At 44.9% G+C, this 19,308-nt stretch overlaps 1 protein-coding gene and 1 non-coding gene across 2 annotated transcripts; both read right to left on the reverse strand.

Moving 5' to 3' along the window:
* Positions 1-8,955: 8,955 nt before the first annotated feature.
* RPL30 (ribosomal protein L30) lies at positions 8,956-18,989 on the reverse strand. Its single transcript, XM_073632019.1, has 5 exons — positions 18,884-18,989; positions 18,715-18,759; positions 15,279-15,424; positions 13,294-13,424; positions 8,956-9,046 (listed from the first exon to the last, which is right to left on the reverse strand). Exons 2-5 carry the CDS (start codon positions 18,733-18,735, stop codon positions 8,994-8,996), a joined length of 351 nt encoding a protein of 116 aa, XP_073488120.1. The 5' UTR covers positions 18,736-18,759; positions 18,884-18,989; the 3' UTR covers positions 8,956-8,993.
* LOC141146528 (small nucleolar RNA SNORA72) lies at positions 13,109-13,241 on the reverse strand. The gene has a single exon (XR_012244921.1). It is a non-coding gene; the product is annotated as a small nucleolar RNA SNORA72 (small nucleolar RNA).
* Positions 18,990-19,308: the final 319 nt, after the last annotated feature.

Here is a 19,308-nt window from a genome sequence, read left to right on the forward strand (position 1 = left end):
ACTGGCAGATGTTATAACACTTTCCCTATTCTATTAAAAAAAATGGCTTAAAGGGATTGTAAAGGCAATTTAAAATAAAAATAACAAACATGTAATACCTCCACTGTGCAGCTCGTTTGGAACCTGGTCTTCTGGGGTCCCTCGGCAGCTGTCTCAGCTCCTCCCCGGCAGAACTAAACACCTTCATGCGAGCTCTCTCACATGGTGGTTAGTTCTTGTGGGCGTGCTCTCGTGATACAGCCGGTGGCTATAGCCGCTCACTGTATCACTTGGCCCTGCGCGTCATTGGGTGCGATTGACAGCAGCGTGAGCCAATGGCTGCGCTGCTTTCAATCCATCCACTCTAGCCAATAAACAGCCAGGCTGAGCGGCGAAGAGGACATCGGGGGCGAGCGCAACAGGTGAACGGGCTTAGGTAAGTAAAACAGGGGGGGCTGGGGGGGGGGGGCAGTATTGTTGGATGTTTTTTCACCTTAATGCATAGGATGCATTAAGGTGAAAAAACACAAACCTTTACAACCCCTTTAAGTTGGGCATGGACATGCTCAGTAGTGTCAATGCAGCTGTCTGAATCCCATAGCTAGCAGGGAAGATTCTTCCATCCATGCTGTTTATGAGTGTACATCTATTAGCAAGTTGAAAACATCTTGGCTTGACTGTGAACAAAATGCTTTGTCTAAAAGAGGCCACAGCTGGATTCAGACCTATGAAAGGTTCTCTCTGCCTATTGTTAAGAGTACAGTGTTTTTGATATGACTTACAGTAAAGTAGCTAAAATCAGAATAGAAAATAACATATGCACCGCATAATCTGATGTATCAAGCAAAATATATATTATATATCCTTAAAGTAGTATTTACACCCTCAGTACTTTTCAGTTTACCACAATTAAATAAACATTGTACAGTAAGCCCTCGTTCACATTGGAGCGACTTGTCATGTGATTTTACAGGTCACCTTGCATGACAAGTCGCATCCTATTGTCAGCGATAGCACTGTTCAAAGTGATGCAACACTGACTTTGCAGTGCCGCGTTGATTTAAAAAAGTAGTACATGCACTACTTTTGGCGATTTCAAGTGCGACTTGAATAGACATCTGTGCGGCTTCATACACAGATGTCTTCAAAGTCACACCTGAAGTTGTGCCAAGATGCAGCTTTGAAATTGTGTGATTTCAGATGAAGATGCACAATTTTAAAGCTGCATTCAATGTGAATGAGGGCTTAATAATATGTAAGACTCCTATACCAACACTTGTCATTTACTTGGACACTGACACACCCTAAGGCCCCTTTCACACGATCGGACCGTTCAGGTCCGCCTGTCAGTTTTGACGGCGGACCTGAACGGGCGCTCCATGTTAGTCTATGGAGTGTCGGATGTCAGCGGAGACATGTCCGCTGACATCCGACCCCGTCCGATCCGCTAAAAGCAAACGGATGGCCCTACGTCCAGGTCCGTCGCTGGTGGATCGGATGAGATCTGATGAAAAAGGACATGCTGTCCGTTTTCATCCGATCCCTCCATAGGCGGCAGCAGCGCCTGACAAGCCCCTCCCCGCTCAGTGAGCAGAGAGGGACCTGTCATCCGCCGGCTCAGCGGAGATCAACGGACAGATCTCCCGCTGAGCCGGCAGACCAAGGCGGGCTCTGTAGAAACAGAGTCCGCCTCGTGTGAAAGGGGTCTAAGACAGGAAGTCCACTCCCTATATAACCCCTCCCATTACTGGGAGTACCTCAGTTTTATAGCAAAGCAATACACGTGTATACCAAAATGAAGGGAGGGACCTCTGTGTCCCATGATGTACTTCAAAGAAAAGGATTTTACAGGTAATTTGTTTTAAAAATCCTATTTACTTATCGTACATAACGGGACACAGAGCCATAGTAGTTACTATGTGGGATGTCCCATAGCAATGCCAACTGAAGGGAGGGAGACACAACAAAAGTAGGGCACTAAGAGACTAGAGGAGTTATACTGCTGCCTACAGTACACTGCGCCCAAAGGCAATATCCTCATGACCTTTTACATCTACTTAGAATCTGGTAAATGTATATACTGAAGATCAAGTTGCGGCCTTGCAGATTTGAGCGATGGAGGCTTGGTGATGCACTGTCCAGGAAGTACTAACAGCCCTGGTGGAGTGCACTTTAATATGAAAAGGTGGAATTTTCCTCTTTAAACCATAAGCTTGAACAATCACTTGATGAATCCATTTAGAAATAGTAGATTTTGACTCTGCCTGTCCTCTCTTAGGACCTTCTGGCAACACAAACAAAACATCTGTTTTACGAATCTGAGAAGTCACCTTCAAATAGACCTTGACTGCTCTCACCACATCAAGAGACTGTAGTGACCTTTCTTCCGCAGAACAAGGTTCTGGAAAAAAAAAGGCAGAACAATATCCTGGTTTAAATGAAAACCCGACACTACCTTCGGTAGGAAATTAGGATGAGGACGTAATACAACATAATCCTTATGAATAATCAAATATGGCTCTTTACAGGAAAGAGCAGCCAACTCTGATACTCTTCTTGCAGAAGATATGGCAACCAGAAAAACTAATTTCCTTGTCAAAAGGACCAAGGGAATATCTTGTATCGGCTCAAAAGGCTGTTTCTGTAATGCCAACAGGACTAAATTCAAGTCCCAAGGGTTCAGGGGTGACCTAACTGGAGGATTAATCCGCGTTACCCCCTGAATAAAGCTACGAACCAGAGAGTGTGAAGCAAGTGGTCGTTGAAAAAATATGGATAAGGCCGATACCTGGCCTTTGATAGTACTCAAGGCTAGCTTCATTTCTAATACCATCTGTAGAAATCCAAGGATCCTACCTATGACATATTTCCTGGGGTGCCAACCCCTGGATTCACATCAGGAGACATATGCCTTCCAGACTCTATAATATATGACTCTGGAGGCCGGCTTCCTAGCATTAACCAAAGTAGAAACTACTGAACCTGACAGCCCACAGTCTTTCAGATGTGGGTCTCAATAGCCATCTTTACGATCTCTGCATACCAAGCTCTTCTGGGCCACAAGAATCACCTCCTTCCCTTCCTGCTTGATCTTGCGAAGAAGGCATGGAAGCAGAACAGGAGGGAACGCATAGATCAGTGAAAACTGATCCCAATGAAAAAAAAAGGCATCTGTTCCACATGCCAGCGCATCCTTTGTCCTTGACACAAAGTTGTCGCACTTTTTGTTGAACCTGGACGCAAACAGATCCATGTCCAAGGCAAGGAATGGTGTCTTCTGCCCAAGATAGGATATGATTCACCTCTCTTTGGGCCGCACGACTTCTCGTGCCCCCTTGGTGATTGATATAGGCCACTGTTGTGGCATTGTCGGATTGGGTCCTGACAGGACAATTCCGTAATCTGAGCGGCCAGGCGTGCTGCCCGAATCTCTAGAATATTGATGGGCAAGGTCATTTCTGATTTGGACCATTTTCCTTGGACAGACGCTTCTTCCAGGGACTGCTCCCCAGCCCAGAAGGCTCGCATCTGTTACCACCTTCCAGGTAACTGGTAGGAAGGATTTTCCTTTTTGGAGATGCTTGCATATCAACCACCAGCTGAGGCTTTGACGCACTTTGGGGGATAAACGCAAAGTCAAATAGAAGGATTCTTCTTTGCTTTGACCACCTGAATCAGTTCCCTTATGGAAATGATTCTTTGCCTGGGGCAAGAACACCCTCTTCTGAGCTGTATCTATGATCAGACCCAAGTACTGCAATCTCCTTGATAGTTTTAAGGAGGATTTCTCTAGGTTGAGAATCCAACCTATTTATTCCAGGTAGCCGACTGTGGTGACCAAACTTTGGTTTAAGCGGGCTACCGACTGATCTATCAAGAGTAGATCGTCTAAGTAAGCTAGAATAGTTACACCCTGAGCCCTTAATCTGGCTAAAGGGGGAGCCAGAACCTTTGTAAAACACTCGAGGTGCAGTAGCTAGACTGAAAGGCAGAGCTACAAACTGAAAATGAAGATTTTCTGTCTCAAAGCGTAGATATTTCTGGTGAGAGGGAAAAATAGGTACATGGAGATAAGCATCCTTGATGTCGATTGACGCTAGCAGTTCTCCACCTTGTAGAATGGAGACCACTGATCGGATTGACTCCATGCAAAAAGAGCGGATATTCAAAAAACGGTTTAGATCTTTGAGATCTAAAATTGGTCTGACATCCCAGTTTGGTTTTGGTACCGTGAAAAGGTTTGAATAAAACCCTAACCCTCGCTCTTCCATGTGGACCACCGATATCACCTTTTGAGACAAGAGATGATCCAAAGCCAGAAAGAGAGACTTCTTTTTTTCTGGATCTCTGGGAACGTTTGATTTGAGAAAACGAAGAGACAGGAACTCTCGGAACTCTGTTTTTTTAACCTAGAGATATTGAGGAAGCCACCCATCTGTCTCGACACTCTTCCTGCCAGACCCTTGAGAACTGCAGAAGTGTTCTCCCAACTCGAGCGAGCAGGGGGGCCCCTTCATAAGGAGATTTTAGTATTTTGTTTTGTGGGTTTCCTCCCCCAGGGCCTTTTTTGACCCTGAGGTTTCCCTCTTGAACTTGACAGTGGAGGCTGTCGTGACTGCCTGGAGGCTGATGCTCCTGGCACTGGAGAAGAAGCTTGTTTAAAAGAAAAATGCTTAAACTTCTTAACTGGTAAAAAGGGAACTTTTTCCATTAGAAATTCTTTGGATGTATTTATCCAGATGGTCCCCAAACAACCGTTCACTGTGAAATGGAAAACTAGCCAAGAGCTTTTTGCATGGCGCTTCGGCTGACCAATTTTTCAACCACAGAATTCTACACACGTGCACCAGCCCGAGCATAAGCTGTGAGGCCTGGAGAATAGAATCTCTCTTTTAGCGTCTACTCTAAAACATAACGCCTCTGATATCTCGGCCAAATCTTGGGCCTGCTGATCAGAAACAATCTTGAGTACCTCTTTAAAACTGGTCTTTTAAGGACTGACATACTCAGATCGCTGCCAGCGCAGGCTGAACCACTGAACTTGCCAGAGAAATATTGTTTTTAAATAGGAATTCCAACTTATCTGTTGGATCCTTCAGCATTTGAGCATTGTCTACCGGACAAGTCAAGTTCTTATTCACAGAGGATATAGCAGCGCCAATTGCTGGAATCCCCCATTTCTTATTAAACTCTTCCTCCATAAGAAAAAGTGTTGAAAACTTTTTTGGAGGTAAAAAACTGTTTATCTGGGTGCTCCCACTCAGAATACATAAGCTTTTTTAGTAATGAATGGATAAGAAAAGCATGAATAGCTTGGGGAGACTTTAGCGAACCCACACAAGAAGTGGGCTCATCGACTGACTACGCTACTTGCAGCAAAAATGTGTAGCGGACCAATTCAGTGAGAGATTATACCAACAACCTTTCTTGTGAACCTGATCCTTCCATAGTAGATTCTTCAGAAGAGGAGTCCTCAGCCTCTTCCTGGTCCCCTGAGAGAAATTCGTCATCTCTCGCCCCGTTCCTCACTTTGAGGGTCCTGGGTAATGGACGGGGACCTGTTACGCTTAGTCCCACTCTGGGTTGCGTTTAAGGTATCAATCTTTTGTTCCAAGCCTTAAATGGTTGAGGAAAAAACCTCTTCAGTAATATATACAGGGGCTGCAGTGTTAAGAGTAGCTGTAACACCCAATGTCCCCGATGGCTCACTCTGACCAGCCATATCACTCTCAGGGAAGGATGCCATCTTTTTTTAGATAGTTCTAGGTTTCCTTGCGGCTGCAGAAGTCTTTCTATAGCCCTTTTTTGAGGTTTTTACCCCCTCTTCCAACTATAGCCCGATGCACAAAGCAGAGGTACTACCAGAAGGAACGCATCCACTGCTTGAGCAATAGCCCAGCCCTGCCGCTGCTATTGTTGCTCAGCCTGATGCAGTGGTAAATGTGTCAAAAGGAATGCCCGTTTCCCCAAACCTCTTTTATGCCCCTCTTTCAGTTTGCAGCAGCCATAAATGTGCTTTTAAAAAACACATTCCCGCGCTGGACGTTGGAGGACGCCAACGATACGCTAAGCCCCGCCCTCCTCCATCTCCTTTGGGCCCCCTCCATTTTGTAAAAGAGCTTTCTCGCACGAGTGCAGCCTCCGATTTTATGGGATCGTTCTGTGAGGGGAAAAAATGGCGAGGAGAGAGCCTGGAAGCCACCGAGTAGGGCGGCATGCTGATCTTTTTTTTTTGTTTGTTTTCTCCTGATGCTCTTTCTCGTGAAGAGGGGGAGAATACAGCACAGGTGGGGGTGTCTGGTGAAACCCCCCCCCCCCCGACTTACCGGAGGTCTGCTGCTGGCTGGAGAAAAAAAAAAAAAAAGAAGCCTGCTGCTCTGGACACAGCGTGATCTCTTGAGGAAGCATGAGAAGGTATGTGCTCCACATAGGCATGACAACATTTACTAAACAAAGGAGACATTTCATAAGAAAATTCAAAAGTTTCTTAGAAAACTCCACTTACCTTTACCACCCCACAGGGTTTTCTGTGGTAAAAACCAACAAACCTAATCTTCACCCTTAATGGTGGGTTCCATTAACAAACCTTCAGGAGCCGGGAACCCACAATCCTGGACCTGTAATAGCATCTCGCCAGTAAAAGTTTATGGCCTTAATACCAAAAGTACTGGATCCCGGGGTCCAGCTCTGAAGCGTTTACAGGCAAAACCTCATTTCTTCAGACACGAGGCCCGGGTACCATTCAATTCAGCCTAAAAGACACTTTGAAGGATCCGGCTGCATCGCTAGCCCCAGCAAGGATTTCTCCAGTGGAGCTTCAGCACAGCACATCTTTACTCGTGACCAACACCTTAGACACTGGCGAAAAACAGAGGTACTCCCAGTAGTGGGAGGGCTTATATAGGGAGTGCACTTTTTGTCTTGGGGTGTGCCAGCGTCCATCACCTGAAGGTGGCCTATAACCCACAAAGTAACAACTATGGCTCTGTGTCCGTGATGTACGATAAGTTTTTTTTTTTTTTTTTACATGTTAACCACTTGCCTACTTTCATCCCCATCCAGCCCCTTGTCATTCCCCCCCCCCCCCCCCTTCAAGATGTGCCAAATATTTTTAATTGGTCAAAGGTCTGGACTCGAGGCAGGCACCCATACTCTTCTACAACAAAGCCATGCTGTTATAGGTGCAGCAAGTATGTGGTTTTATTGTTGTCCTGCTGAAATATGCAAGCCTTCCCTGAAAAAGGCATTCGGATAAGAGAATACACTGCTTTCAACACTGATGGGGCCTTTCCACATGTGCAAGATGCCCATTTCATACACATTAATACACCCCCATACCATTAGCAGTGTTAACTAGTGTTGTCCCCATACTAGTATCAGTATTGGCACCGATACCGAGCATTTGCCCAAGTACTTGTACTCGGGCAAATGCTTCCGCCGATAACTGGACAGTCAGCGGTGATCGGCGCGTGGGGGAGTTACAAGCTCCCCCGGCGGCTTTCAGCTGCTTAGTGACATACAGCGGTGGTCAGTGCTTGTAACTCCCCCACACGCGATCACCGCTGACTGTCACCGCATCCTCCATGCCCCCTCCGTTCCGCTGTCCCCCTCCCTTCATGTCCTCCGTTGTGAATGGACAGAGTCAGCTGACTGTCCATTCACATAACTGAAACATTGTAATCTCCTGTAATTACGATGTCTCAGTTTATGAATGGAGAGGAGCCGCTGTCTTCTCTCCATTCATTCTCAGTGTAGCTGAGGCTGCAGAGAAAGGGACTGGGGAATCTCTATCCTCGGTCTCTTTCTCTGTCTCAAGGAGGAGATATCAGGGGTCTGTTAAGACCCCTAATATCTCAAAGCCCCCCCAACAGAGCTGATTAAATACACAAACAAAAAAAAAACAAAACCATATTGCAATAAATAAAAATATTGTGTAAAAAAAAAAAAAAAAAAAAAAAAACCACAGACACCGTTCTCTATATCTCTCTCTATAAAAAAAAAAAAAAAAAAAAAAGTATCAGTACTTGTACTCGGTCCTAAAAAAGTGGTATCGGGACAACCCTAGTGTTAACCACTTGCCTACAGGCCACTTTTACCACCTTCCTTGCCCAAGCCAATTTTTAGCTTTTAGCACTCACACTTTGAATACCAATTGAGCGGTCATGCAACACTAACCACAAGACATTTTTTTTCCCCCAAATGTAAAGCTTTCTTTTGGTAGTATTTAACCAGCACTGGGCTTTTTATGTTTTGCTAAATAAAAAAAAAAAGTAACACATTTTTGTTTGTAATTTGTTAGAAAATTATGAATCAGTCATTTTTCTTCTCCACTGATGAGGAAGTACTGATCATCAGTGTAAATGTGCCTGTCAGAATTGTCAGTTATTGGCTCACCTTTCCTCACGCTGTGAAAACATGCGAGGAAAGTACTGCCCATAACCGGCAAGTCTGTTTAGCTGTGTACAATTACAGGGTAAAGAGCCACTATGATTGGCCCTTTACCTCGATATGGGATCAGCTGTGTCCGAAGGACACAGATATTACATAGGAGCACCTGATATGCACCCCAGGGGCAGGGATGTGGGAGGACATCAATAGACGCGCTCTTAGAACTAGCTGACCATGTGGTCGGCAACCAGCCACCAGGCCCTTGGAACTGCCTGTGTCCAGGGCGTCAGGCAATAGGAATTGCTCACAACTGGGAATGGGCTGACAAAAGCCCAGGCTCCAGGACGCAATTTCTAGTTGCCATGCCCTGCTGTAATTAAATGCATACGTCATTTCCCACAACATGCAATTATAATTACATCACAAGTTATCTTTTTATCATGAGGTTTTAAAAGTTGTATCCAGCCCACACAAATGACAGAATAGTCAATTCATATTACAGAAGTTTCACACTGCAAGTATTCATACACCTACACAGGAAGAAAATAAAAAAACAAAAAAAAAAAACAAAAAACACCACAAGACACATCTGAGAAACCATTTATTAACAATTTGATGCAGAAAATTTACTTCTCAATGGGCTGCTGTTCTGGCATGCTTCTAATGATATCGGAATCACCTGCAAGACAAAAAGATGTTTAAGTACAGAATTCAGACGGCAATTCTCATACATTGCATGCCAAACCGATCCATTAAAATACGATAATTGCATATACTGCACAACTGAAAGCCTTGCTATTACACCCATCAACTGCTTGTCCAGTCATAGTTCAGCTTAAAGTAGATCTATATTCAAAATGGAAAAAAGATTTGCCTAGAGTAAGAGGGTTATAACCAGTCAGATTTTTTTGGCCATCTGCTTCCCACTGCAGAGATTTCCCTTTATTACCTGTCCCATAGCCAAACAGGAAGTGAGAGGAAACCCCTGCAAAGGGAATTTCTTGGGGACCCCCAGATCACCAGAACTAATGTCTCCATTGGAAGATTTCCCTTCTAAAGTTTCTGGGGACAACCTTCAAATGGTAAAACAGGACAAATGTCCTTAACATTGGCACAGGTATAAATTAAATTTTGAACAGATTTTCTAATCCCTCTCCACGCTGTGCAAAACAATCAGAGAAAAAAGTTTTGCCTTTAGTTATGCTTTAAGAAATGGCAATCTGGTTATGAACAAATGGGGTTTTCATTTTTTCCAGTTTTTTTTAACAAGCTCATCGTTCAATGAATGAATGAACTACAAGTCCTGTCTGCCATTGCAGCAGACTTCTAGTTTTCACGGGCGAATGCTTAATAAAACAAGAGATCCCCCTTCATTGGGACTTAAAGGCAACATACACTTGGGTAATGCAAAAAAAAAAAAAAAAAAAAACGAATTTATTGCATGTACATAAAACGTATTCGATCATAGAAATGATCGATGGTTAAAAAAAAACAAAGTTTGCACAGAAAATACATAATAAAAACAAAAAACAATTTACATGAACAGTATGACAAGATAATACTCTCCGGTATATAGTAATCCCCGGTACATGCAGTGCAGGGAGACGCCAATTTTTCTGGGACCTGTACAGACTCTTATAGGAAGGCACATACCTATAAGACTAAGGACCTTCTGGTGTCACCGATTGACTAGGAGCTTTATTTAAAGCTCTGACCAGCCATCTTTATTTGATAACGGACTCCGTCTTGTCAAGTCACTAGAACCCATTCTTTGCTACCCATCAGGCAAATATTAAACCCGGAACCTATTGTGTTCTATGACCTCACTGCTCTTTGGTTGGCGCCCATCCACGCCCCCTCATGCATAGTTGCAAAATAATTCCAAAAAAGGAAGAGGGTGAAGCATGTAAAAACAAATTGTGACTATACTTACTCCTATCCTATACCCCTGACGAAGGTGTTTAACCAGAAACACGTCGGGTACCGGGGATTACTATATACACCGGATTGTATTACCTTGTTGCCATACTGTTCATGTAAATTGTTGGTTTTTGTTTTTCTTATATGTATTTTCTGTACAAACGTTGATGTTTAACCATTGATCATTTCTATGATCGAATACTTTTATGTACATTTAATAAATTTGATTTTTTTGCATCACCCAAGTGTATGTTGCCTTAAAAGTCCCAATGAAGGGGGATCTCTCGTTTTCTTAATCATATATTAGGGATGTGGCAACTACACTTCTTGGACCTGACATGGTGAAACCCTTTCTTTTGTCATGAACGAATGCAGTAATCAGAACACTTGTCCCATTGACACTTTCTACAGAGATACGAACATAGAGCTGGAGAAAGTGTGCAAGAGGCTGGCATTGCACCCATGATCCACTGATCATAGGCGCAACGCAAAACATTTCAGGAAAAACAAAAACCATTAAGACCTCCTTGCTGTGGCAAGAACTGGCGGATTAATGCTGCTGGAATGCCTGGGTCATGTGATCAGAAGCAGCCACTCAGCCCATTTAAACAATGGCGGGCTGACAGCAGTTGCAGCTGTACCAGGCTCAGACATCTGTCTAACCGCAACTAACAGCTCTGTGTGCGGCTACATTGTAAGCCTATCCATTAAAGCTTTTTTATTTTTTTTAAAAAATCCCAGATCCTATTTCCTTAACCACTTTCCAACCAGCTCACGTCCATTTACGGTGGAAGGTTGGCTCCCCTGTGCGAATCGCCGCATCTGTACGTCGGCTCCTTTAAGAGCCATAGCAGGCACACGCCCATACGCTGCACAGCGGGGGGACCCGATGCGCTTGGCACCCGTTACCATGAGAGCCAAAATGGGGATTTGTGTGTGTAAACACACAAATCCCCGTTCTGACAGGAGAGAGATCTGCTATTCCTAGTAATTGGGAACAGCGATCTCTCTCCTCAATCAGTACACTGCCCCCACAGTTAGAAACACACGCGAGGGAACACAATTAACCCCTTCCCTGCCAGTGATTTAGACAGTAATCATTTTTATAGCACTGATCGCTGTAAAATTTGTCACTGGTCCCAAAATGTCAGAAGTGTCCGATCTGTCCACCACAATGTCGCAGTCCCGCTAGAAATCGCAGATTGCCGCCATTACTAGTAAAAAAAATAAAAATAAATAAAAAACCCATACATAAATCTATCCCCTATTTTATAGACGCAATAACTTTTGCGCAAAACCAGTCAATATACGCCTGTTGCGATTTCTTTTTTACCAAAAAAAAAAAAAAAAAATGTAGAATACATATTGGCCTAAGCTGATTTTTTTTTTTTTTTTTTTTTAATTTGAGGATATTTATTATAGCAAAAAAAGTAAAATATAGTCTTTCTACAAAACTGTCGTCAAATACCACCAAAAGAAAGCTCTATTTGTGGGGGGGGGGGGATCAATTTTGTTTGGGTACAGTATCGCACGACCGCGCAATTGTCAAAGCGACGCAGTGCCGTATCACAAAAAATGGCCTGGTCATTAAGGGGGCAAATCCTTCCGGTGCTAAAGTGGTTAAAGCATGTTATACAGCACAGCGCTTGTGCTGTGTAATGTGGCCCCCTGTAACACCTAAAAAAAAAAAAAAACCTGGCTGATCCTGCCTGGCTATACCCTCCTCTCTGCAAACTGACCAGTTTATCATGGCTGCTGAGCTCTGACACTGGTCTGTTTAGGCGATTCCGTCATCCGCAGCCCTGCTGTCTGTCAATCCCCTCTGCTGACAAAACAGCAAAAAACTGCATGCAAATCACCAATGAGGCATGTCAATTACAGCATCAACTAAAGTGACAAAACAAAGTTCACACATAGGTGTGAATATGCCCTGTTTAAGCCCTGGTTCACATTGATGCGAATCTGATGTGGTTCAGATGCGTTCCAAAACACATAAATTTGCATGTCAAGTGAAAGAACATTGTTTTCTATGAAGACCATTTCACATCTATGCAGTGCAATTCTGATGCCGTTAAAGAAAAGGGTCCAGTATGTATTTAGTGCGGTGCCATTTTAAGCTCTATGGACTAGTAAAATCACATTACAATTGCAGTGGTCAAGTACAAATTCGCACTCCAAACTGCATTGAAAGAACAAAAACACCACACCACTATCACACTGCATCCAGTCTGAATCTAGGCTAAAACCCCTTTCACACTGGGGCGTTTTTCAGGTGCTTTAGTGTTAAAAAAAAAAGCACCTGTAAAGTGCCTGAAAGAAGCCTGATCTGCAATCCCAATGTAAAAGCCCGAGTGCTTTCACACTGAGACCCCTTTCACACTGGGGCGTTTTTCAGGCGTTTTAGCGTTAAAAAAAGCGCATGTAAAGCGCCTGAAAGAAGCCTCATCTGCAATCCCAATGTGAAAGCCCGAGTGCTTTCACACTGGGGCGCTATGCTCGCAGGGCATCAAAAAAAGTCCTGCAAGCAGCTTCTAGCGCTTTCGTGTTTTTGCCACCGGGCTGGGTGTGCCGATGGCCCGAGCCCTTTCACACTGCCAGCGCCCGAAATACGCCCCAGTGTAAAAGGGTCTCAAGCGGCGCTTTACCAGCGTTTTTTTGGGTGCTGGCAGTGTGAAAGGGCTCGGGCTTTCACATTGGGATTGCAGATGAGGCTTCTTCCTGGCGCTTTAGCATTAAAAAAAGCGCTCGAAAAACACCCCAGTGTGAAAGGGGTCTAAGGGTTTTTGTGCTCTATTTTTCAGCTAGTATGAACTAAGGTCTCACATGTAACTAGCTTTTAAGCATCAGAACTGTAGGGATAACCAGTGCTGAGGACACAAGACTAGTTTTATTCTAGCGAACGTCTAGCCTGAAATGATCACCGGCAGATCAATCCAGCGAGAATATATTCGCATACAGGAAGCAGCCTACATGCAGAGGCCAGGGAGTTAAGTGACCAGTACATACCTGGATCAATTATAGCCAGTGTGCACACTCTGTAGTATTTACCGCAGGCTGTACCCAGTTCAATGTTGTTGCCGCTGTAGTGGTGGACTCCGGTCTTTGCCAACATTGCATAGTATTCAATCTCTGATTTCCTGTGGAGGAGGAACACTGTACATTAAAATCTTTCATTTGGGAAAAAAAAAACAAAACAAAAAAAAACACACACACACACACACACACACACACACTTTATATGCAATAAGGAAAAAAGATTTATTCTGTATTATGTTGCATTCAGTGCAGTTACACTTCAGTACTCTTTAGACATGCATTACACACACTGCCTTTCATCCCTATGGAGTAGGTTTTGCTGGAAACTGCACCAGAAGATGCAGCAGGCAGGATTTCTTTATAAAAGGACCATCCCTCAAATTTAGAAATAGCAGTAGACTTCCCCAACTGATCAGTGACTAGGATCCCACACACCAAACTGCCTTGGGAGCACCAAGACGTATGAAAAAGACCACCACCTGTAACACAAAGCAGGGCCACGACAACCTACTGTAAAGCACCCTGTACTATAGGATGGAACATTCCTTATAGCCAACATTTCTGAAGTTAGAAGTACTTACTACAGGCATTGTGCAAAAAAATAGAAAAGCATCAAAACCTGATTCTTCCATTTCAAGATTAGTGTTCACTGTCAAGTTTAATGTAAAGAGTGCATACTGCACAGTGTGGTGTGTTAGGTTTTGAAAATTGTAGTGTGTTGGCAGCCTACGTATAACAAATGAGCCACCTTAACACAAATTATCACACTGCATTGGATACTTTAGTGTATATTGACCCTCAAGTAGAAGTTCTTGTAAACTCCAGACATCACCTTTTGTCAGAAAAGCCCTTCCACATGGAGCCAGACTCCCCACCTCCCATGACTAAACCCTTTCAGCACTTCAATGCCCAATGAAAATAATGCCCAGTGATGCCAAGCGAACATCAGATCCCTTTATGGTCATATGGAAGGCTTTTTGCCAATAATCGTAATAGCGGACATTACGTATGCTGAATGAACTTTTCGGGGGGGGGGGGGGGGGGGGTACTGTACAAGTCAACTTGGCTAAAATTACAAATTTTCTTCATTATTTTTTTTCCTATAAGACAGCAAAATTCAAAAAAGGACAATTTGCTGCATTCAAAGCCAGGCTGACCAATCCATTGCATCAGAAGGGAAGTTCACTGGCCTCCTGGTTCCTACAACGCCATATGGATTACAGACAGACAACATAATTCACATAACCAATGAGAAGCACATTCTGTAGATATTCGCCCCCAAATTACTAAATAGGTTTCTAGAGACATCCTGTTCCATCCCTCATGTGCATCATGTCTGTTGCTGTATGCAGATACTTGTTTTATGCTTTACTTATGTGATTTGGCATTATTATACAGGATTTATATAGCGCCAACAGTTTACGCAGCGCTTGACAATATAAAAAGGAAGACAATACAGTTATAATACAATAAAATACAGGCATTCCCCCCTCCCCCGTCCTCTCCTCCTGTTTAATACTACTTCAGTCTTAGGAAGTCACTGGGGTTGATGTACTAAAACTGGAGTGTGGCTACCATGCAAATCTGCACCAGATTTTCCAATCAGCTTCCAGGTTTTTTGTCAAAGCTTAACAAGCTGAAGTTAAGGCTCAAAGCACACTGCAAAAACAAAAAAAAGGCTGCTTTATAAACACCAGGCTCTCTGTTTGCGCAGTTTTAGAGAGAGGAACTAGCGTCTCCAATGCCTGCTGATATCACACACCCCAGAAGTGACCCTGCCGGGTACTCCCTGTGGGCCAGCTTGGAACGCACAAGTTCAGCCCCTTCAAGCGTGCGGCTTCCTCTCTTCCCCTGCACACTCCAGCCATGCTGTTTAATAGGGAGAGAACCGCCAACTGCCACCATGCTCTATTATAAGCCTATCCATATACAGAGAAAGAAGAGAGTCCACTCACCTCAGAGCTGGGCAGTTGTTAGCGAGAATGACGAGCTTGGCCTTGCCCTCGCGGATTCTTTTCAAAGTCTGCTTGTAACCCAGGACATATTTGCCACTTTTCATTACAAGCTGAAGCCTTGAGTTAATAGACTCCAGGGACTTTTTCTATAATGCAGAAAAAAAAAAATTAATTCTAAAACAAAAATATTGGATTTCTGATCATTTCAAAGAAGCCTGAGAAACTACACCTTCAGAGAGTGGCAGCTGTTACCACCAATTCACATATAATCAGTAAGTCAAATGAAAAAACTTGGAGGTTAGAACCACCAACCAGACACGTATTTTTTTATTGCTAACTGTCTGCTGTTGAAAGATTCACCTATCTGTCCTGGAGACCACTGTCAGAGGGGGCACAAAGTGATGGCTGTGAGAGATCAAAAGATTGGAGGGACAGAAGATTGTTGTCACCTGAACAGAAAGTGAGGGGAAATATTTTAATAGGGACAACTGTCTTGGTAATTACTGGCCAACAGTTAAGCCTAGTACACACAGGCCAAATGTCGGTTGGCATCGGCGATATCAAAAGAAACCATCCAATATTCAGCCCGTGTGTACTGGAGTCAGGCCACCCTCTGTTGAAGAAGCACAACTGAAAAAGGTCTGCCAATCAGCTCACAATCAAAGCTCTCAACCAATTGCCAGAGGTTCTGGTGGGTGGGCTGTCCCCGTCAGAACAAAACAGCTCAGTGGTGGGAGATCGCTGTACTAACATTGGATAGTTAAGTTAGTACAGCGGCTCTGACCGGAGCCGTCAAGTTTTTTTTTCCATTCAGCCCGCTGGGTTGAATGAAAAACACACTATTAGTTTGTACAAGGCTTTATTACCAATATGTGAGAAAGCTTTCATCTCACGATCTTTACACACAGAAGAGGTGTACACCATCCAGAAGGGGAAAAAAAAAAAAAAAAGGGCTTTGGGCCATGCTTCCTGTCCCCTCTCTCCTGTTGAGTGCCCTCACAGCAGCTTGCTATGGGGGCAACCAAACCGAGGTTCCCTGTGACCAGGCAGAGCCACGGCCTGCCACCTCTCTCTCTCTCTCCTCATTGACTGACAGCAGAGGGAGCCAATGGCGTTTCGCTGCTGTCTCAACCAATGAGGAGGGAGAGCCCCAGGCAGGCAAGTCTCTTGTGCAACATCACTGGATCTAGGTGGGCCTCAGGTAAGTATTATGGGGGCTGCTGCACACAGAAAGCTTTTAAATCCTAATGCATAAAAGCATTAAGAAAAAAAATTAAAAAACCTTCTCCCTTTACAACCACTTTAGGAGACTTCCTTACCAAAGTACCTAATGGAGTATTCAGCCACATTCTGGCTTATGCGTATTTTATTTTTTTTAAACATGCATCATTATGCAACAAGACATTTCCCAGCTGTATTTTTGTGTAATTAATGCCACTGCATTCCCCAAACATGCAGGTATGAATTTACTTTTTGAGCAAAGCTCCACTTTAACCTCTTCACGATCACGCTATAGCTGATGGACAGCTACAGAGCGGGCTCACATTGCCAGGAGGGTGTCTATGGATGTCCTCCCGTGATTGTGCCACTCGCCTGCAAAATGCATTGGCAGAGATCTGTGATTGCTGTGTCCTTTGGTCCCAGATAATCTCAGATTCGGGATAAAGAGCCAATCACAGAAGCTCTTTTCCACATGATCAGCTGTGTCTGATCAGAGTGTAAACAGGATTTTCCAGTTAACAGCACTCCTCTCCTCATGCTGACAGCGAGTGAGGAGAGTCAATAACCGGCAAATCCACACTGGTAAATCGGGGGAACCAAAAAATGTCCACCAGTGCTGACAATCAGCACACATCAGTGGAGAAAAAAAAAAAAAAAGTTGTTTGTTTATATAGCAAAAAAATTAAACACAGTGGCGATTAAATACCACCAAAAGAAAGCTTATCTCAAAAAAAAAAAAAAAAAAAAAAAAAAAAAAAAAAAGCTAAAAATCTAGTTTGGGTACAATGTAACATGACCACGCAATTATCAAAGTGTGAGAACACTGGAAGATGAAGTTTGTCCTAGGCAGGAAAGGGGCGATGGTACTTGGTAGGTAAGGACTAGTTTACACTTGCTGCAAAACATGGCTTCGGACAGGCTTTGTTAAAGCTCTCTGAATGCCAGTGAAAGCTCCTGTCACTAAAACGGTCAGCTTACAGTCCTGCTTACACCTTGCTTTTGCTTGGTGCTTCGATGAGGCTTTGGTGAGGCTTCGTGGGAGCTTTGCCAGATCTCTATAGAGGCTTTGAAGCACCACCTACACAGGGTATACTTTTTGAACTGAAGCAAAAGCAAGGTGTAAACAGGACTGTAAGCTAACCATTTTATTTAGTGACAGGAGCTTTAACAAAGCGTGTCTGAAGTCTTGTTTTGCAGGGAGTCTAAACTAGACGTTAAAGCGGTGTTCCAGCCAAAAAAAAAAATTAAAAGCCAGTAGGTACACATACTGCAGCTGCTGGCTTTTAATAGGACACTTACCTGTCCTGGAGTCCAGCGATGTCGGCACCGCAGTTGATGTTTCCATCAGCTGTCGGGTGCTGCCGCTGCCATTACGGGTAAGGGAACCCGGCAGAGTAGCCTTACGGCTTCACGCCGGGAACCCTACTGCGCATGCGCAAGGCCCTGCTCCTCTCTCCTCCTGGCTTGGTGACAGGGAGGAGGAGGGAGAAGGAAGGAGCCCCGCGGTGGTGTCACAGGCCGCAGCCCAGACTCCTGGAAGTGGGAACAGGATACCTGGCAAAGACAAATATCCTGTCCCCCCTTCCCCCGGAAGGTGCCAATTGTGGCACCGGAGGGGGAGAGGAGACAAATGAGCAGAAGTTCCACTTTTGGGTGGAACTGCACTTTAATGTGTGTTGAAGCCGAAGCAAGTGTATGAGAGCCCTAAGTGGTCCGGGACTCATCTCTCTCACACTTGTTGTTGCAAATACTATACACTGCCAGGTGCCTCCGGCCAGCAGAAGTGGCCCCCATTAAAGCCAATATGGCCAGGCTGTAATGTCCGGGTCGCGGCATGGCGGTGTGGCACCTCCCGGTAACACAGGTGGTGGGGAGATCAGCACTCCGCTTTCTGTCAATTGTCCTCTGAAGATCAATCCACTGCTGGTGACTTTTCCAAGGGGGAAGCGAGGGCCACCCTAAATGTGAATGAGCCCCCATGGGGGAGGAGATATGAATAGGTCAGGGTGGGGGGAAGATGTCTGATAGATGAATGTGATCAGAGGGGGGGACGGGGGAGGGGACGTTCTTATCACAGGGGGTCCTCAGTGACAGCTCTAGCCGGCCCAGGTCCTCCTAGTCCTGTCCCCTGACAGACAATAATCCGGTCCGATGAGCCCCGTACACCCCGCACACCCTCCGCTCAACTCCACGTGAGAGCGCAGGCCTCACTCACCGTCTTCTTGGCGGCCACCATGTTCGCAGCGCGGATATGCCGGACCTGAGGAGACACAACAACACACCGTCACACGGAGCTCACTCTGCTCTACCTCCCCGAGAACACCGAGACCCTCCCTGGGGCTGCCCGCCTGGATAAACCACCCGACAGCCGGAGCCCCACTCACCAGAGGTGCAGCTTAAGATGGCCGGGGACCGAGAAAGGAAGAAGCTCCCACAATGCACCGCTCTTCTGCCACACGCCGCATGCTCTAAGGGCCGGGGGCGGGACCTGCTTGAACGCACGCTGAGATGAAACGCAGCGTTACTGGGCGCAGCTACGGATGGGTGAAGCGCACGCTGAGACGGAACGCAGCGTTAGTGGGCGGAGTTCAGGACATGGCTAAACTAGCAGTCTGCTACCCTGGAGGACGGATGGATGGTTGTCAGGGTGATGTAGTTGCCCTGAGAATTCTCTGTCTGGTTGTTCTTTCTCCACATAAAAATAAAAAAATGCACTACTACAGGAGAAGACCACTTGAGCCCCCTCCAGCTATGCTAAAACTACAAACCCCATCATTCCCCTGAATAGCAGCATAGTGCAATGCCTCAT

The sequence above is a fragment of the Aquarana catesbeiana genome, linkage group LG05 (genome assembly GCF_042186555.1).
Source record: "Aquarana catesbeiana isolate 2022-GZ linkage group LG05, ASM4218655v1, whole genome shotgun sequence".
In the NCBI taxonomy this organism is placed as follows: Eukaryota; Metazoa; Chordata; class Amphibia; order Anura; family Ranidae; genus Aquarana; species Aquarana catesbeiana.

Excerpts from the sequence above, each read along its gene's own strand:
- RPL30 (XM_073632019.1), bottom strand. The coding sequence starts at position 18,735 with ATGGTGGCCGCCAAGAAGACG. Across the intron at positions 15,425-18,714 it reads TGGTGGCCGCCAAGAAGACG|AAAAAGTCCCTGGAGTCTAT; the intron begins GTGAGTGAGGCC and ends TCTGCATTATAG. Across the intron at positions 9,047-13,293 it reads ACTGGCTATAATTGATCCAG|GTGATTCCGATATCATTAGA; the intron begins GTATGTACTGGT and ends TTTGTCTTGCAG.